The 19,964-nt window shown below is 42.8% G+C and overlaps 1 protein-coding gene across 13 annotated transcripts in view; it reads left to right on the top strand.

The window, feature by feature from the left end:
- The window catches only part of CHD9 (chromodomain helicase DNA binding protein 9), a 182,004-nt gene that overhangs the window by 149,341 nt on the left and 12,699 nt on the right, over positions 1-19,964 (top strand). For 10 of the 13 annotated variants that reach the window (XM_037878254.2, XM_037878247.2, XM_037878257.2 and 7 more), the window contains 4 exons: positions 4,502-4,774; positions 5,570-5,738; positions 8,438-8,577; positions 9,232-9,453. In XM_037878254.2, the coding sequence (XP_037734182.1) occupies positions 4,502-4,774; positions 5,570-5,738; positions 8,438-8,577; positions 9,232-9,453 (804 nt within the window). The remainder of the gene's footprint in view (positions 1-4,501; positions 4,775-5,569; positions 5,739-8,437; positions 8,578-9,231; positions 9,454-19,964) is intronic. The other 3 variants (XM_037878251.2, XM_037878250.2, XM_037878256.2) reach the window with 1 other exon arrangement.

Below are 19,964 nucleotides of genomic sequence, written 5' to 3'. Positions count from 1 at the left end.
CCTGTCCCTTTTCAGGGACCCTTCTCATGAGAGTCTCCTCATGCAGGAGGTAAAGGGGTTGCTGCAATTGGGTGTGGTGGAAGAAGTTCCTCTTGACTACAGGAACAAGAGGTTGTATTCCCGGTACCACTTAATCCCAAAGGCCAAGGTCCGTCTGAGGCCCATCCTGGACATGAGGGACCTCAATAAGTATCTAAAGAAGCATGGTCTCCTTGGCTTCTATCATCCCCTCCCTGGATCCGGGAGACCTGCCCTTGACTAGAAGGACGTGGATTTCCACATAGCAGTCTTTCAAGGTCACAGACGCTTCCTTCGGTTTACGGTGGGCCACCACCACTACCAGTTTGCAGTCCTCCCGTTCAGCTTGGCAACAGCACCCAGAGTGTTTACCAGTTGCATGTCGGTGATGGCTGCTGACCTCAGGTGTTGGGGTATCCAGATCTATTCATACCTTGATGACTGGCTAATCAAGGGCAACTCCATGTCTCAGTTCCAAGAGGATGATGTGGTGCTGCAAGCCATGTGCCGCCTACTGGTAAACGACAAAAAGTCTATGTTCATTTGGAGCGGTGCTCAACTCAACCTGTGCCAGAGCATTCCTGCCGTTAGAAAGGTTCCAGACGTTGACGGACCTCATCGCAGAGGTCTCTGCGTTCCCCCTGACTATGGCCAGGGTTTGCCTGCGCCTGCTGGGTCACATGGCAGTATGCACATACATTGTCCACCATGCCAGGCTCTGGATGCGGCCCCTGCAGCAATGGCTGGCAATGGTTTATTCCCAGTCCAGAGATCACCTGGACAAGGTTGTTACCATTCCCCCTATGGTACTTGCCTCACTGTGATGGTGGACCGATCGCACAATCTTCCTACAGGGGGTTCTGTTCAACACCCACCATCACTCCATCGAATCAGTATCGGACACCTTGGATTTCGGCTGGGGTGCACACCTTGGTGACCTCCAGACTCAGGATATGTGGTCCCCGGAAGAGATGATGTTAAACATAAACGTCAAAGAACTCAGGGCAGTCCCCTTGGCATGCAGTCTTCCTACCTCACTTGTCGGGCAAGGTGGTGAGAGTCCTGATGGACAACACTGCCTCGATGTTCTACATCAACAGGCAAGGGAGAGCACGTTCGTCGACTCTCTGCCAAGAAGCACTCCATCTTTGGGATTTCTGCATCAGCAACGAAATCCATCTGGAAGCTTGTCACCTCCCTGGTGTCAAGAACACGCTAGCGGATCACCCCAGCAGGGACTTCTCCTCTCACCATGAGTGGTTGCTCCACCCGGAGGTAGCCTGCATGATCTTTCAGAGGTGGGGAACTCCCCAAGTGGACCTGTTCGCCACCAGGCTAAACAGGAAATGCCACCGGTTTTGTTCGCAGCAATACCTGGACAAGGACTCCCTCTCTGATTCCTTTCTCCTGTCATGGTCAGGGAACCTGATGTACGCATTCCCTGCGATTCCTCTCATCAGCAGGGTCCTGGCAAAGATCAAGAGAGACAAGGCACAAGTTATCATGGTCTCCCCGGCTTGGCCTCACCAGCACTGGCTTTGCACGCTCATGAACCTGGCAGCAGCCCCTCCCTGGCCCCTGCCCAACTGTTCCCGCCTGCTCTTTTTGTGAAAGGTCTCCTTCCTGGTGGCTCGAAGGGTCTCTGAAATCAGAGTGCTTACGTCAGAGCCACCCTACACGGTGTTCTATAAGGACAACGTTGAACTGCGACCGCACTCTGCCTTTTTACCCAAGGTAGTTTCGCAGTTTCACGCTAATCAGGACATATTTTTACCAGTCCTCTTCCCAAAACCTCATAAATCTGATAAAGAGTGCAGGTTACACACTGTGGACGATAGGAAAGCACTAGCCTTTTATATAGAAAGAACTAAGTCATTCCGTAAGTCAACACAGTTTTTCATCGCAGTAGCGGACAGAACAAAAGGTCTACCTGTTTCTGCTCAGAGAATTTCGTCTTGGATCACCACCTGCATCAGGTTTTGTTATGAAGAGGCAAAGATCATTACCGCGCATTCCACCAGAGCGCAGGCCTCGTTAGCAGCCTTCCTGGCCCAGGTGCCAATTCAAGATATCTGCAGGGCCGCTACCTGGTCATCCATCCATACCTCCATACCCATTACACCCAGCAGGTCCAGGGCAATGCCAGCTTTGACAGAGGAGTGTTACAATTTGCATGGCCGTGAATTCCAAGCTCGCCTCCAGGGATACCACTTGTGAGTCACCTAGAATGGAATCGACATGAGCAAGCACTCGAAGAAGAAAAAAGGTTATCTACCTCTCGTAACTGTTGTTCTTCAAGACGTGTTGCTCATGTCCATTCTATGACAGGCCCTCCTACCCCTCTGTCGGCAAGAGTTGCCGGCAAGAAGGAACTTACAGGGCATAGGGTCGGCGATGCCTCATATACTGGTGCATGAGTGCGGGACTCTAGAGGGTGCCAGTCAGCCCTACGGATACCACTAAGGCAAAAAATTCCAACAGTGGTGCACGTGGGCGCATGCATACCTAGAATGGAATGGACATGAGCAACACATCTCAAAGAACAACAGTTACGAGAGGTAGGTAACTGTTTTTTACTGCATGGTGAGTAAATCTATCCTTTTACATGCATTAGTGGCTTGTTCTCAACTGTACTAGTGGCAAACTATGAAGATTTTGTGATTTGTTAAAATGTATACTTAAAATATAAACTTTAATCCCAGTGATTAGTATACTTTTGACAATTGCCTTCACAATGGAAAAGGATAGATATTATTTTAAAAATGAAAGATTAGATTAGCTTCGACACTTGACGTGAAAATCAGAGGATCCAAGAGGAATACTTTATGGGCGTCTAAAGCTAATCTTGTTTTCACAGTCCCCTGCTACGCTTACGGTCTGCAGAACATCTGGCTTATAAAATCACCACCTTCTTGGACATGCTAGTTGGATTTTAAGTAGATTCAACTTCATTTTTGAATTTTCTGCGATTTATATTTTATTCAGTAGTTCTAAAGTTATTTTAACATAATTTTATAGAATGTAAGGGTCACTGGTGGTGGTCTAATTCTTCTACATGCTACTTTCCAAAGAATCTGTGTTCCCCTCTACAAAACTGTTTTAAATTATGTAGATAACTATAACACAGTCTTAGAGTAAAATTTCATTGTATTTGTTAAAGGCATGTACTATATTATAAAAAAATAGCTATTGGTTTCTCAATTTGCAGTGGTAAAGATCTCATTCACTGGAGGCAGGCATGGATTGCACTGAGGCTTGAAAATACGCAGCCAGATTGGAAGCTTCTGATGAAGGCATTGTTTTCAGAAGTCAAGCAGCTTAGGAGGGCCTGAAAGGGAACTTCATGACAAAGGAAGAGACAAAAAGGGTGGGGGAGCTCAGAAGAGAGAGATTAGTATTAGTATCTGAAATTCAGGAGCTTTTAATCTCCAATACATTAACATCATGAATATTTTTCTTAAAAATAACTTTGGTTTCAATGTTCATGATTTTCAATTTTCAAGAGCATCACTTGAGCTCTTCTTAAATGGTCTAATTTTCATAGGGAAGGTGGAAGGTCCATTTAGAATGTGTCAAAATGAACACCCACAAATAGAGGCATAACAAAACAACTAATCATTTTTGAAAATGTAGGCCCTTGTTCTGAATGTGGTGGTGTAGAACACAATCAAGATTAGGAGAGAATTGTAAAGAGCATTTTATATGTTGGGCGTTTATTTCTTGGACAAATATGTGTGCTCTAACGGTATCAGCAAACTTTATGGATTTTATTTTTATATTACATAGGTTCTAAAAGGGTCCCCTACATTTTATTTGGGGAATTCAGCATGTATTGCTTAAGGTTTAAGTACGTGCTTGACTTTTCAGTGGGACTGTTTGTGTGTTTAAAATTAAATATGTGCTTTGCCGGCTTGTGACCTAAGGTATTTGAATCGGGAACGGAACAGATTCAAACATGACAACAGGAACTGAGAATAAGAGCATGCACATTTATTTTTATATTTGTGGCTGATTATTATATTATTGTAGCATCTACATATGTTAGGTGATAGTCCCTGCCCCAAATGGTCATGGCCAAAAATTTGCAAACACTTCTGCGCTGTTTCATTTTACTATCCAGAGTATTCTCATTAAAATTAATGGGACTACTCATGTGAGTAAAGCGAAGCATGTGCTTAAGTATTTGCAGGAGCAGGACCAAAATAGACAAGATACACAAAGGGTAGAAGAAAGGAAGTACCATTGTCCACATTTTGCAAACGGTTGTGTGAGGTATAGAGAGATTGTGATTTATCCAAAGCCACCCAGGAAAATGTTGTAGAGCCAGGAATTGAACCCAAATCCTGAGTGCAAGTCCAGTGATTTAACCATAAGATTATCCTTACTCTTCTTTGTAGAAGAGTAGGGTTTGCATTCTGAATGGCATCATGTATAGATTTTATAAGCAGTTCCTTTGTAAAAAGTTTTTTCTCTTTTTTTCTAGGATCGAGTTATGATTAACCGACTAGACAGTATTTGTCAAACAGTGTTGAAAGGTAAATGGCCTTCGGCAAGAAGAAGCTATGACAGCAATACAGTAGCATCTTTCTACACAACCAAACTTCTGGACAGCCCGGGTGCAGCTGCAGACTACAGCGAACCTAGTGCACCAACACCCCCAACTGCAGGTGTTAAGGAAGAACATGATCAGTCGCCACAGATGCCAAAGGTGAAGAAGCATGTACGAGAAAAGGAGTTTACAGTGAAAATCAATGACGTATGTTTATTTTTATTGCCCTAGGACCTGATTGCGATTGCGGTGTGCGGCATGCTTTACCTGCAAGTGGCTGCCTGCTCTCACTCTTACTTCCTTTGCACATTAGTTTACGGGTATTTGGATATGTTTCTTTTGGGCATTGGGCATTTTTAAATTTACATATCCTACTAGAGGGATCATCATTGAATGTATGTCCCTCTTTAAACTTCTGAAATCCTGCTGTTAAGATGCTTCCTCAAATGGTTTGTTTTATGCAGTTTCTAACAGTCTGGTTAGTTGCATAAATAATAGGTGTTTCCAGTGAGTTTGACTTTTTTTGAACATTTTAGCATGCCCTACTCAAATTAGCACTTTATAATTTCATGTGCTTCTAAAAAGGTTACAACTAAATCCTGTAGTTTCACATACATACTAGAGGTGTCTAAAATACCCATTTACTGTGTTTATAATTTGAGATTTGTTGGTAGTAAGTACAAATGGATGAGAACTCTGTTCTAGTAATTGGATTTGGGATTTGCATAGGATGAGATTAAGGAAGTAGATAGGTGTTCAGTATCTGAATTTTTCAATTAAGATATTAATTTTTTCACAATTTGTATTCAGAAAGGTGGTCCTGTAAAATTTCTGGTTAGACTGGTTACTTTGAAGAAAAGCAAGGCTTGATTAAAGTCTTGTGTGATCTCATTTTCCCTCAACTCTTCTGTAATAGATGTGTTTTATGCGAGAATCCTGAACTATGAAGTAGTCATTTCTGTCTCAGAAGACAGTCTTCTAACCCTGGCATTTGTTTAACAGGAAGGTGGTTTGAAGTTGACTTTTCAGAAGCAGGGGTTTTCTCAAAAAAGGCTGTTTGAAAGTGAAGAAGGCACGTTAGGACAGCAGCAATACCTGGCTCGGCTTCGTGAGCTCCAGAATGCTTCAGAGACCAGCCTTGTCAATTTTCCAAAATCCTTACCAGAATCAGGTAAACATTATGATTTATTATAGTGTCAATTTACATAATGCTCCCTGGTCACAAGAATCTCTTTGACAGTGTACATTGTAGGGAAATAGACAAAGAGCCGTTATACTTTGTCTGCCATTTTCTATCTGTGTTAATTTTCTGTGCTCTTTGTAATCTGTCTCTGTGTCTGAGGCAATCAAACAGTCAAGTATAGTAGGATAGAGACAGTTTTGTGCTTTACTACTGTGATCCTTAATAATATTCTGTATTATTAATCTTAATAACAAAACTGTATTCTATTTCAATCGGAAATATGTGTTACAACTAGAAAATAACCTCTGATACAAATTTAAGATCTGGATCCTCAATTTTTCATACCAGGGATGTTTAGATTTAGGTATTTGTTTTGGATCCATTTCTCATTATAGATATGAAAGTCATTACGTTCCAGAGGTTAATTACACATTTTTTGTGGGGGGGATTCCTTTTATACTTTTGAAATTTGTTACCTCTCCATTTCATTGGATGCCTTCTAGTTCTTGTGATGGTGTCATGACTTCTTTGGTGCCACTATGGTCTCATTGTGGTAAACTCATATTTAGATTTTTCTATGGATATTTAGCCTAGTAATCTTCAATAGCTTTATTTTATAAATAAGTATTCAGAAAATGTCTAAAAGGGATATTATTTACCCTGTACATTACAATAGCTTCTTAAGAACTTAATGTAATTGTGTTTGTGTGTGTATATATATAAAATTGTAACCCAGTAGACCATAATGACTCGTATAGAGACATTATAATCTCTCACATATACCTGTTATGCATGTGAGTAACATTTATGAAAAGTAATGTGTGTAAACATGAAGTAGACACAATGTTTAAGATGTTCATAATATTGACCAATTGTTTACACAGTTTTTTTAAAATCCAAGCTCAAGTTACAGCAATTCCAAAATATATCTTTAACTTAGAAAAATGTACACATTTTTCATTTATGTAAAATAGAAGCTTATTGAAATCATTTTGTTGAATACAAGCTACATAAAAATACAGAAGTAGAAACTTGGTATGTCAAGTTTCAACTTAAAACAGGATAATACATCTCACATCCTTAAGCCTATTAAACATGTATGACAGTGTTGCCAACTTGTGCAATATTTTGGGTCTTTAAGGGTTCTCATTCATTTATTTTTTCTTCAATCTTGCAAATTTTTGCCCTCACCTAAAATGGCTCCCATATCCCATTACCATCTGGGTCTGAAGGCACATGCTTCCCTTAGCAAGATGCATTGTATATCCATTTGGCCTTTTCAGATGAAAGTGAGGCTGCCCTCAGCAAAGATAGATGCCATCCTATTGGTTTCCAATGGCTCTGAAGCCAGGCTACTCTCAGGGAAGATAGTGTCCCCTTAGTCACTCTGTGAGGGCTGGGCAAATATAGAGGTGTTAGGAATGGGACTGTAGGGACTATCAGGGAATGGAGTGGGTTAGGGAACTGGACAGGGCACTATGAATCAAAGGAATCTGAGAAGCAGAGTACAGATAGGATGGGATACTAGGGAATGTTGGGATCAGGAGGCCATCTGAGGGGTGGCAGGAGGATATGAAGGCAAAGTGAGAGGAGCTGAAAGAGTGCAGAGGAATGTGGTATGGAAGAGAAAGAGAATGTGATGGATAAGAAACTGTGAGGGAGGGAAATATGAGTAGGGGTGAATGTAGGTGACAGTAGATTGTGGGGAAACGTGTGGAAAGAATGTGAGTGCAGCAGCTGCCTATCCTGATCAGCTAAGGACTGGATAGAATGGAATTGCCACATGCCCCCCCACGAGGACAATAGAAGGTAAGTGGAGTTCCCTCTAATCAGTGAAAAAAGATGCTGCATTTTTGTGTATATTTAAGGTTGCATTTTGACCCTAAGATGATCACACATACAATATGCATGGGGAGCTCCCCCTTAAAGGTGAGAAATCAGGACAGGTGAAAAACTGTGATTTAAAACAAAAAAAACTCAAATCCCCCATGTTTTTAAGTTACTCTTAAGACATTATTTTGGAAGATGATGTAGTGTCTCATATGTTGAATGTTGAGCTTGTCAGTACCTTGATGGAGATTCTTAAATGGGTACAACTTTCTAGGAATTTAAGTCCAAAACATTTTACCTTAAAATTGGTTCATTATGTTGGTGAGTGATATTTACATATAGAATACTGATCTGAGAACACTTGCTTTCCTTTTTTCAACAACACCAATTTGGGGGACCCTTCTCAAACTGTTGTCATCCCTGCCGGCTTTGGAGCGGTTGTCTGCTAAAAACACTGTTCTGAGCTAATTATGGTCAGTCTAACAGCACTGAATGATGTTGGTTCGCAAATAAAGAAATAAAATGCAGTAAGCACTGATGGCTTCTTCTGTAATAGAAAATTAAATCAAATCATTTAGAGTTAAAAAAAATCTTTCCCTTGTACAATGGAGATGGAAAAATAGTTGATCGTTTTAATTTTAATAGTACTAGCAGTTGCAACTATGATTTATTGATCCCTTTTGTTTTTCTGTACTTGTTACAGGGTCTCTTTAGCAGTTTGATTTTTTGTTTATATGTGGGAATTATCTATAAACTACTCTATTTCAAATTATGGAACTTTTTTATTGAATGTGTTCCTGATTATAAATGGAACACACCTTTGACTCATTAATGATATTGCATTATTAATTTGATAGGTGCTTCCAGTCAGTTAACAGTTAATGCTAATGGAGTGATGGTCGACAGCCAGCCTGTAGTCAAAAAGAGGAGAGGAAGGAGGAAGAATGTAGAAGGAGTTGACATCCTCTTTATAAATAGAAATAAACCACCTAATCATGTAAGTAAATCTGATTCTATATCCAAAATACAAGTTCAGTTTTACTCTGAATTTCTTAATTGAGCATATTGTGCTGTGAACAAATAATTGCTAAACTTTAGCATTCAAATGATTTCATCTGGAATTACTCAGTATAAGCTTATAATTAAGGTCCTACTTAACTTGCAATATTGTGAAAATTGCAGATTCTGCAATATTACACTTCCACTGCAATTTTGACAGTGGGAGCCCTGGCTCCTTCCGTCAGCCCCAGGCAGCCAACAGCAGGAGCCACCACTCTCAGCCATGGATAGCCGAAAGTGGAAAATCGCACAAAAGTAATAATGGACTTCATTACTCCAAATAATAAGGTCCTTTGTTACTTTTCTGCAATTTTCCATGACTTGTTCACAATTTTTTGATGATCATCCCGCAATTCAAGTATTACCTTACTTATAACCTTTTAAATGTGAGCTGGAAAGGATTTTTATTAAAAACAAACAAAAAGCCACATCTATGATATTGCTTAATTACAATATGGAAAATTACATAGAGATCTCTTTCAGAATGTAATTGGCTGTGTATTTAACTAAATTGGAGACCACCTACAAATTCTTTGTGACATTTGTTTTCCAATGTATTGCATGTTTCTCAGAATATTTTGTCTTTCTACAGGTTAGTCCAGGCATTAACACCTCGCAAGTTGCTCCAGTAATAAACCCAACACTTACTTATGCTCAGTCCCAAGGTCTACTTGATGAAGAAAGCCCAGTTCCTGTCATTAACCTGAAAGATGGAACAAGACTTGCAGGTGATGATGCACCAAAAAGGAAGGATTTAGAAAAATGGCTTAAGGAACATCCTGGTTATGTTGAAGATTTAGGAGCTTTTATTCCTGTGAGTATTCTTTTGAACTCTGCTTCAACTAAATAGTGAGTCTCATTCTGCCTCTGCATATTGTATTTAAATTTGTAATATATACCACATGGGTTTCCTTATTCTCTTCTTTTTTTCCCCCCTTCTTTATTTTCACTTGATTTGAAGCGGAAGTCTATGGGATGGTCTCCTAATTTCTCTCTATCTTCTTCCCATCTCCATGCAATTTGTACATTAAGGCCAGCCCAGGAATATAGCATTTAATCACTAATAAAAAATAATCAATAGCAAGATGCATTATCTGTTGCCATTTTTTATGGAGACTAATCCATTTCAAATATTTCTTTAATGAAAATTAGGAAATATGTATTCATGTGAGGTTTCATTACTTATAAATGATACTGAAAATAGATGCGTGCATTCTCACAATTATGCAAGAAGAGTAAGTTAGTTACAGTGGAATAAATATCATAGGGACCTATATTTTAAATGCTTAGTAATGTCAAATGGATTTGCTATTCCCACCTTGATACCTCTGAGCTTGCAATCTACTGGTCCATAAATCTGCACATAACAGACATTAATGGGATATTATCACATTTATGGGATTAAAACCAAAAATTTTCTGTTCTGTAAAAGTGTTTTAATATGAAGTAATATAGGATAAACTGGTATACCCAGAAGTAAAGTACTCCTGAAAATTGCAATTTTATAAATACAAAAGGGGAAGCAGGAAATGATGAGCTCGAAATGGAATTGTTTGTGTACCTTTTGTCTTGCACTGGGTGTATATAAATTTGGTTAAATTTTGGACTAAATTCTAATATTTCAGTTTAAGAATAATTTCAAATAACTATTAGAAGCTGAATAACTAAAAGGAGGCATCAGTATTCTCCAGCTACCTGTATCATAGACTCTCAGCCACTTTTTTTCCTCCTCCTCTTCTTCGTGACTGGTTCGTGTCAGGCCTGTCCATTCTGTCCTTGCACTGTTGGTAAACCTGTCAGGGTATTAGGAGGTTGAGGGTGCTAAGTATATTAATACAATCTGTTGTAAATATTTCATTTTTATTCCAGTATCTTGTCTGTGCCCATTAAACAGTGTGTTTATTATCTATCTTAATGGTCAAGTCTTCAAAATGCTGATTGGTTGATAAATAATAAAAGTGCACCTTGATCATCTACATGCCCCTCAGGTGCAGACTCTTCACGCTAACAGGGACAGTCATATCTAACAAATTCTTCGTCTTCCAAAGTTATGATCTTGACTAACTATGGGATTCTGTTAGTGTTAATAATCCTGCTATATTAGAATAAATATGTAATACATGTTCTTCTATCGTTATTGTCGTAGCCACCAGTCTGCTCCAAATTTGCTCCAGTCTTCAGCCAAATGCTGTTTCCAGTTTTTTTAGTCAAATAGTAAAATTAAGCAGTGAATACACTCATAAATTAAACATCTAATCTTATATAGTTTTTACGGTAATACTTAAAAACAATGACTGTATGAGACATCAGAGGTAGTAAAAACTCTAGGAGGCAGGTGTGCCTCCTTTTGTGGTCCCTACACGCTGCTCTAGTGAAGTATGTGAACAATTTCCCCAGCACAGGAGTACCAGAGGTCCAATGTAAGTGTCACTATGCGATCTCTTGAGCAACTTCCAGCTGGAGGGGGCATGTCAAGTAGGTCGTTGAGAGTCCATAGTGGTGATCACTGCAGAGATTTTGGGCTGTCGTGCAGCCTGTAGGCCATCTTGAGGAGTTTGCCATAAATTAGTACAGAACATACCATTCATCTTGAAGTGATCGTCTGAATGTGTATTCCAGATATGGGTTTGCATGCGCCCAAGTACAGAATTTTTTGCAAGCATTGTTGGCTCTCATATGCTGTGTAGTTCTCTTTGTACTCTGAACTGGGGGAGTGAAGCAGTGAGGGCCAGTGCTTCTGCAGGTCCTTCTTACCACTGGATGGTCTGAGTTGAAATCTTTGATATCTTCAGCTCCTTTCTACTGTATCACTTCTGTAAATATATTGTAAATAGTTTTAGTATTTTTCTCATATAGTATAGTTAGCTATTTTCTGTTCCCCTCCACCCCTCCCAAGAAGGAATTTTTCCCCCCAAGAAGGCTGAGATTATGCCTGGGATTTTGAGGTTCAAAAACTACATGTCCTGCCATTGCTCCATAATATTGTCTCTGCTGCCTGGATAAGGCTCACTTCTTAGCCAAGTGCAGCATCTGCTGCTCCTTTCCCCCCACAACTCATGAGGGTTGGGAACTGAGGCTTAGGAAACACCTGATGGAGAAGGCTATGAGACAACAATCAGATCCAGATCAGAGAGACCCCTCCACCCGCAATACATCAGTCTCCTCAAGCATAAGTTTGGGAATGAAGGCTAAGACTTATGGAGGCTAAGACTTCTAAGCCACTTCCAGTCAGAGTAGAGGGCAAAGGGACAAACTGTCTTCTCTGAGGACTTCTCTGAAGAGAAAGGAGCCCTCCCCAACCCTGTCAGAGTCAGAAGAGCCTTCACACACGGGCATCAAGGACTTAGGCCCGAGTAAATCTTCTCAGCAGGAGAAGATGGTGTGGAAGGGTAGAGATCCACTGATTCTAGCATTGGTTCCTATGGCGAAGGCTCAAGCCAAACAGCCTCTGATGCTCACATCGTCATCTAGAGCAGATATAGTGCCTAAAGCAACATGGTCCAGATGAGATCAGACTTCCACTGTAACCAGGGAAACTCCTGTTCCAGTGGCTCCATCAGTGAACTCTCCCCACACCTCCTGACAGTCTGAGATCTTTTTCTCTATGGAGGACATTTTTGCTCTCCCCTATCATCCACCCCTCCTGTCGAGATCATCTTTATTTTGGGACATTGTCACTCCAGAGGAAGAGACTATCCCAAGGATGCAGAGTAATTCTCCCATCCCAACCTGCCAGCCTTGGTGTGCAGCCATCAGTACTATCAGTAGTCCAGGATCCAGTCTTTTTCTTACACGTACCTCTGATTGAGAACCACTGGTCTAGAGGAACAGCTACAGCCCTTGTTATGAGGAGAGACTTGTGGTTACAATCTTCAGGTTTCCTGAGATAGGTACAGACTACCATCCAGGATCTGCCCTTTGATACGATCAATCTGTTTCATGACGAGACAGATGAATCTCTCTGCTTCCTCAAGGACTCAAAGACAACTCTTCACTCTCTGGCATCTCTATACCCATGCCCCCAAAAGAAAATATCATCGACAGAGGTATAAGGTGGGACTTCTTACCCAGCTCTTTTATCATCATTATCCTCAGGAAGCACCACTAAAAGACAGAAGCTTTATAGGCCCAGGAATACAATCTCTGCAGCATCTTATTTCAGCCCTTAGTCCAAGAGTTTCTTTTTACAAGACTGTAGAAACCCCCACATACCTTTATTGTTGCCACATCATTTTTGATTTTTGGAGGCCACCTTACCCATTTTGCTCGCAACTGGAGGGCCCTAACCGCCAACAAATGCGTACTGGAAGTTATTCATGGCAACTATCTGATCGAGTTTCTGGCTACTCCTACCCACAGAGCGCCTTCACAGTTCCTTTTCAGGGACCATTCTCATGAGATGATTCTCTGACGGGAAGTGGACTCAAGTTTCTCGTCCTACACCAGGTCACTATCAGACCCCGGACCTCAATCAGAACTTGCCTTTCCCTTCTCAGCCACATGGCACCATGTACACACATGATGTCATTTTCCAGGCTTCATATTCATTGTTGTCAAGCCTGGCTTCTCTCTGTGTACTCACCAGAGAGAGATAACATCAACAACGAGGTGGCAATTCCATCCAAGGTTTTGGACTCTGTCATCTGGTTGACAAAGCCAAAGTTCAGGTGGGGATCCCTTCCTTCACACTGACTCCCAAGGCAGTCATCTTGACTGATGCATGCCTCTTAAGTTAGGATGCTCATATGGGTGATCATACAGCACAGGGCCTCTGGACCCTTAGGGAGTCCAGAATGCAAAGGAATAGAACTCAAGGGGTTCACTGAGCCTGCAACGCCTTCCTCCCACTTACCTGATCCTGGCATGTCCAAGTAATGTTGGACATTAGGATAACTATATTCTGTATATACAAGTATGGGAAACGAGAGCCCCATTCCACTTTGTATAGAGGCAGTCAACCTCTGGAATGATGCATCAGCCATCACATACCCCTTTCAGGAGTATACTTACCAGAGGGTACAGAATTCCCTAGCAGACATCTCAGCAAACATTTTTCTGCTACCCATGAATGGGAAAGTCACAGTTTGGTTCTCAGCCAGATCTTCACCCAATGGGAAATGCCAGCCTCAAACCTTTTTGCCTCACACATGAACAAAAACATCCCCCATACTGCCCCAGAGCAGCCCTGGGCAAGGTCTCATTGGGAGATGCTCTTCTGCTCTTCCATCCTTAGAGGTTTTTAAGGCCCAGCTTGACAAAGCCTTAGCTGGGATGATTTAGTTGGGGTTGGTCCTGCTTTGAGCAGGGGATTGGACTAGATGACCGCCTAAGGTCTCTTCCAACCCTAATATTCTATTATTCTGATTCTGCTACTATGAAAGGATCACCTGAAGTATGACATTCCTCCCATTCCATTAATACCACAAGTTCTATAGAAAATCTCTCAAGACAGAGCTCGAGTCATCCTTATTGTGCCCAACTAGATGATCACAATGGTCCCTTCTGGCCTTGGAATCTGTGAATCTGTATAAAATTGGCTGAGACAGTTCTGGTTTACAGATCTACTGAAGGCCTCAGTTCAGCCACCATAAACATCTGCCTATTTCCAGACCTTCTAACACAACACAAAGGCATTTTCAGGCACCCCCATTCCAGAACCACTGCAGATCATAGCTTAGTATTTGAATAGGCATCAAATGTAGAGTGCTCATGCTCCAGAATGGTGCAATCTATCCTTAACAAAGCAGAAAAGACTCTACTAAGATATGTTATTCAGCCTAATGGAAGCATTTTTCCACTTGGGCTCAGCAACACCAGAACTGGCTGGAATCCCTGCTATCCTGGAATATTTTCTTACTTATCAGTCTCCAGGTCTCACTTTCAGTTCCTTCTAGGTGCATTTAGCAGCAATCAGTGCTTTTCATCCTCTGGCAGATAACCACATGATTTCACTCATCCTGTCACAACTTGTTTTTTGAAGGGGCTTCTTAGATCCTTTCCACTGTTGGTGAAGTTTGCACCTCAGTGGGACTTCAGTTTTGTTCTGTCATTTCTCACCAGCATCCCCTCAAGCCTCTGGTCACATGCTGTGTGGTCCATCTGTCTATGAAGTTGGCCTTTCTAATCACTATAACATCAGCCAGAAGATTCAGCAAGCTGGGGGCACTTACGACAAACCAGCCATATACTGACTTCTATAAAGAAAAAGTCTCATTACATCCCACCCCAAATTCATCCTTAAAGAAGTTTCTGAGTTTCATATGACTCATACCATGCACTTACTGCTATTTTCCCCTCTAAACCATGTGCCTCGGATGAAATGAGGAGGCTGCATTCTCTGGATGTCCAAAGGGCCTTTTACTTACAAGCGTCTTTTGTCCAGTAGGCCTTTTACCTAAAAAGAACAAAAGACATTAGAAAGACATCTAAACTATTTGTTTCCATAGCAAAGAGATCATGGGGTCAAGCTGTATGTGTTTAGAGATTTTTGAAATGGATGTCTGATTGTATTATCCTTTGTGTTATCTGCTAGCTCACGTTTTCCTCCTCTTCCCAGAGGGAGTGAGGGCTCATTCTATCAGAGCTCAAGGAACCTCTGCTACATCTCTGAAACTGTGGGTATGTCTACACTACAAAATTAGGTCGATTTTATAGAAGTCGATTTTTAGACATCGATTTTATACAGTCGACTGTGTATGTCCCCACTAAGTGCATTAAGTCAGAGGAGCGTGTCCTCGCTACCATGGCTAGCATCGACTTACAGAGTGGTGCACTGTGGGTAGCTATCCCACAGTTCCCACAGTCTCCGCTGCCCATTGGAATTCTGGGTTAAGCTCCCAATGCCTGATGGGGCGAAAACATTGTCGTGGGTGGTTTCGGGTACCTGGCATCAGTCACCCCTCCCTCTCTGAAAGAAACGGCAGACAATAGTTTCGCGCCTTTTTTCCTGGGTTACCTGTGCAGACGCCATACCATGGCAAGCATGGAGCCCGCTCAGCTCACCGTCACTGCTGCTGTTGTGAGCATTGTAAACACCTTGCGCATTATCCTAGAGTATATGCAGAACGGGCTAAGAGACGCCAGCACAAGGAGGATTTTGATGAGGACATGGACACAGACGTTCCTGAAAGCACGGGCTGTGGCAGTTGGGACATCATGGCAGCAGGAGGGCTGGTTGATACAGTGGAACACTGATTCTGGGCAAGGCAAACAAGCACAGACTGGTGGGACCACATAGTATTGCAGGTATGGGATGGTTCACAGTGGCTGTGAAACTTCTGCATACGTAAGGACACTTCCTGGAACTCTGTGAGTTGCTTTCCCCCACCCTGAAGCACAGGAATACCAAGATGAGAGCTGCCCTGACAGTTGAGAAGCAAGTGGCGATAGCCCTGTGGAAGCTTGCAATGCCTGACTGCTACCAGTCAGTCAGGAATCAATTTGGAGTGGGCAAGTCTACTGTGGGGGCTGCTGTGATCCAAGTAGCCAATGCAATCATTGACGTTCTGTTATCAAGGGTAGTGACTCTGGGAAATGTGCAGGCTTTGCTGCAATGGGGTTCCCTAACTGTGGTGGGGCGATAGACGGATTGCAAATCCCCATCTTGGCACTGGACCACCTTGCCAACCAGTATGTGAACCGCAAGGGGTACTTCTCAAAGGTGCTGCAAGCACTGGTGGATCACAAGGGACATTTCACCAACATCAACTTGGGATGGCTGGGACAGGTGCATGACGCTCGCATATTTAGGAACTCTGGGCTGTACGAGCAGCTGCAAGAAGGGACTTACTTCCCAGACCAGAAAATTACCGTTGGGGATGTTAAAATGCCAATAGTTATCCTTGGGGAACCAGCTTATCCCTTGCTCGCTGGCTCATGAAGCCTTAAACAGGCAGCCTGGACAGTAGTAAGGAGCAGTTCAACTATAGGCTGAGCAAGTGCAGAATGGTGGTAGAATGTGCCTTTGGACATTTAAAAGCTCGCTGGCGCTGTTTGCTAACTAGGTCAGACCTCAGCGCAACCAACATTCCCATTGTTATTGCTGCTTGCTGTGTGCTCCGTAATTTCTGTGAGAGTAAGGGGGAGACGTTTATGGCGGGGTGGGAGTTGAGGCAAATCGCCGGGCATCCGATTTTGAGCAGCCAGACACCAGGGCAATTAGAAAAGCATAGCAAGGCGCACTGCGCATCAGAGAGGCTTTGAAAACCAGTTTCATGACTGGCCAGGCTTCAGTGTGACAGTTGTGTGTTTTTCTCTTTGATGCAAACCCACCCCCTTTGTTGATTTTAATTCCCTGTAAGCCAACAACCCTCTCCCCTTCGAAATAAAGTAACTACTGTTTTGAAACCAAGCATTCTTTCTTTATTAATTTAAAAAAATATGAGATAACGAACAAGGTAGCCCAGGTGGGGCGGGAGAGGAGGGAAGAACAAGGCCACATTGTTTATTATAGCCACACTAAAAATCAAACTGTTTGAATGACAACCTTCTGTTGCTTGGGCCATCCTCTGGAGTGGAGTGGCTGGGTGCACGGAGCGAGCCCCCCTCACCCCCCCGTTCTTGGGCATCTGGGTGAGGCAGATATGGAACTTGAGAAGGAAGGTATGCGGTTATACGGTGGATGCAGCGGGGGTCTGTGCACTTGTTGGCTTTCCTGCAGCTCCAACAGACGCTTCTTCGTCTCCGTTTGCTCCCCCAACAGACGGTATTGGCCTCCGGGAGCTATCCCTGTTGTAGCCTCTGTCTAACGCCCTGTGCGATTTTGGAAAATATATTTGCATTTCTTCTTCTTAATCAGAGTTTGGCCTGCACAGATGCTTCTCCCCATACAGCAATCAGATCCAGTGTCTCCCTTTTGGTCCGTGCTGGAGCTCGTTTGCGATTCTGGGGGGACTGCATGGTCACCTGTGCTGCTGAGTTTGCCACACTGAACAAACAGGAAATGAAATTCAAAAGTTCCCGGGGCTTTCCCTGTGTACCTGGTAGTGCATCGGAGTTCAAAGCGCTGTCCAGAGCTGTCACAATGGAGCACTCTAGGATAGCTCCCGGAGGCCAATACTGTTGATTTGTGTCTGCGCTACCCCAAATTCGACTCAGCAAGGTCAATTTTAGCGCTACTCCCCTCGTCGGGGAGGAGTACAGAAGTCAATTTTAAGAGCCCTTTAGGTCGACAGAACGGGGTTGGTTGTGTGGATGCAATCATTTTTAAATCGACCTAACGCAGCTAAATTCGACCTAACCCTGTAGTGTAGACCAGATCTGTCTCTACCCTGCCAGGAGGCTGATATCTAGAAGAGAGATGTGGGGCAGCTACTGGGAGCTCCTTGCATATCTTCACAATATATTATGCTTTGGTCCATCTTCTCTGGCAGATACAGCTGTGAGGATAGCAGTATTAGTCAGCTCTCACTTCTTCATCCTCACACCCACCGTCTGTTTGAATACTGCTTGTTAATCTCCCACCTGTGGAATACACATAGGGACTATCACTTGAAGAAGAAATGGAGGTTACTTATCTATAACTGGAGATTCTTTAAGATGTGCGGTCCCTATCTGTATTCCACTCCCTTCCCTCTGCTCCAGATTTTTTGTATATTAGGTAAGAATAGGAACTGGAGAGGCATCGGCCCAGACAGTCCTTTATGCACTCGGTTTGTAGCACAAGGAGAGCCATTGCACATGTGTGGGTTAAAAGATGCTACTTGCAAAAAATTCTGGACTCAGACATGTGGTGTGCATGCGTATCCATGTGTGGAACACAGATCACACATCTCAAAGAGCGTCCTATTTCATTTGTCACCTCAGTTTTCCTTTTTCTGTTGTCCTTTCCACCACTCTCCTCCCCCAGCAAACTAGCAACTGGGAGTGATAACTTAGTGTTTCATACTCATTACATCCCAGTGAATGCCATTACTCTACCATATGTTGACCAGCTGATATGTAAATGTATAATTGGAAAAAAATTTCTAAGTGTATTGATAAATTTTAAAAGAACATAGTATGAATGTCCAGAATTTTATACTGAGATTTTCAGAGTAGTGCAGGGGATTTGGCCATGCGCTGCTTTGAGACTCTGTCTCAGTTTTTAAAATCAGAAGACAACAGCTGTACAGTAACTCCTCAGTTAAAGTCTTCTCGGTTAACGTTGTTTTGTTGTTACGTTGCCGATCAGTTAGAGAACATGCTCGTTTAAAGTTGCTTAATGCTCCCTTATAACATCGTTTGGCAGCTGCCTGCTTTGTCCACTGCTTGGAGAAAGAGCAGCCTGTTGGAGCTAGCTGATGGGGGCTTGGAACCAGGGTGGGCCGGCAGCCCCCCATCAGCTCCCCACTTTCCTAAGTTCCCTCTGCGGCAGCCGTCCAGCAGGCTATCAGTTGCCCACAGTTCAGCTGTCCCTCCCCCCACTGCCATGTGCTGCTCCTGCCCTCTGCCTTGGAGCTGCTCCCAGGAGCCTCCTGCTTGCTGTGCGGGGGGTGGCGGGGTGGGTGGCTAATGTCAGGGTGTCTCCTTCCCCGCTCCTGCTCCCCACTAGTTTAACCTATTTCCACAGAGCAGCGGGGGGACATGCCTCCGTCCTGAGCCCTGTCAGCTTGCTGGCCGCAGCTGCTGTCTCAACTTGCTGATCTACTTAAAAAGGCAATAAGAACAGGAGTACTTGTGGCACCTTAGAGACTAACAAAAGCTTATGCTCAGATAAATTTGTTAGTTTCTAAGGTGCCACAAGTACTCCTGTTCTTTTTGCGGATACAGACTAACACAGCTGCTACTCTGAAACTTGTCATTAAAAAGGCAATGTACTTAGAGTGGTGTCATTGTACTTAAAGGAGCATGCGCCTCTCTCACTCACACACTCTCACACAAACACACACACACGGTGTGTCGCTCTCTCTGCCATGCTGTCTCCCCTCCCTCCATTCGTGCTGCCTTGTAGAGTGTGAGGCTACATTAACAATGTGTTAACCCTTGAGGGCACAGCCAAGTGTTAGTTTATCATTTAGCAGTAAGGCATTCCCTGGGAAATATCCCACCCTCTTCCACCCTCTAACTTCATCACTTCAACCAAGCTTCACAATCATCATTGCTGTGTGCAGTATTAAATTGTTTGTTTAAAACTTATACTGTGTGTGTGTATATATATATATGCATATAGTCTTTTATCTGGCGAAAAAAAATTCCATGGACCCTAACCCCCCCCCCTTACATTAATTCTTATGGGGAAATTGGATTCGCTTACCATCGTTTTGCTTAACGTAGCATTTTTCAGGAACATAACTACAACGTTAAGCGAGAAGTTACTGTACAAGGTAAGACTGCTTGTGATGTTGG

The sequence above is a fragment of the Chelonia mydas genome, chromosome 12 (assembly GCF_015237465.2).
Source record: "Chelonia mydas isolate rCheMyd1 chromosome 12, rCheMyd1.pri.v2, whole genome shotgun sequence".
In the NCBI taxonomy this organism is placed as follows: Eukaryota; Metazoa; Chordata; order Testudines; family Cheloniidae; genus Chelonia; species Chelonia mydas.
Note: the sequence above shows the minus strand (reverse complement) of the source record. Positions and strands in the feature narration are given on the sequence as shown.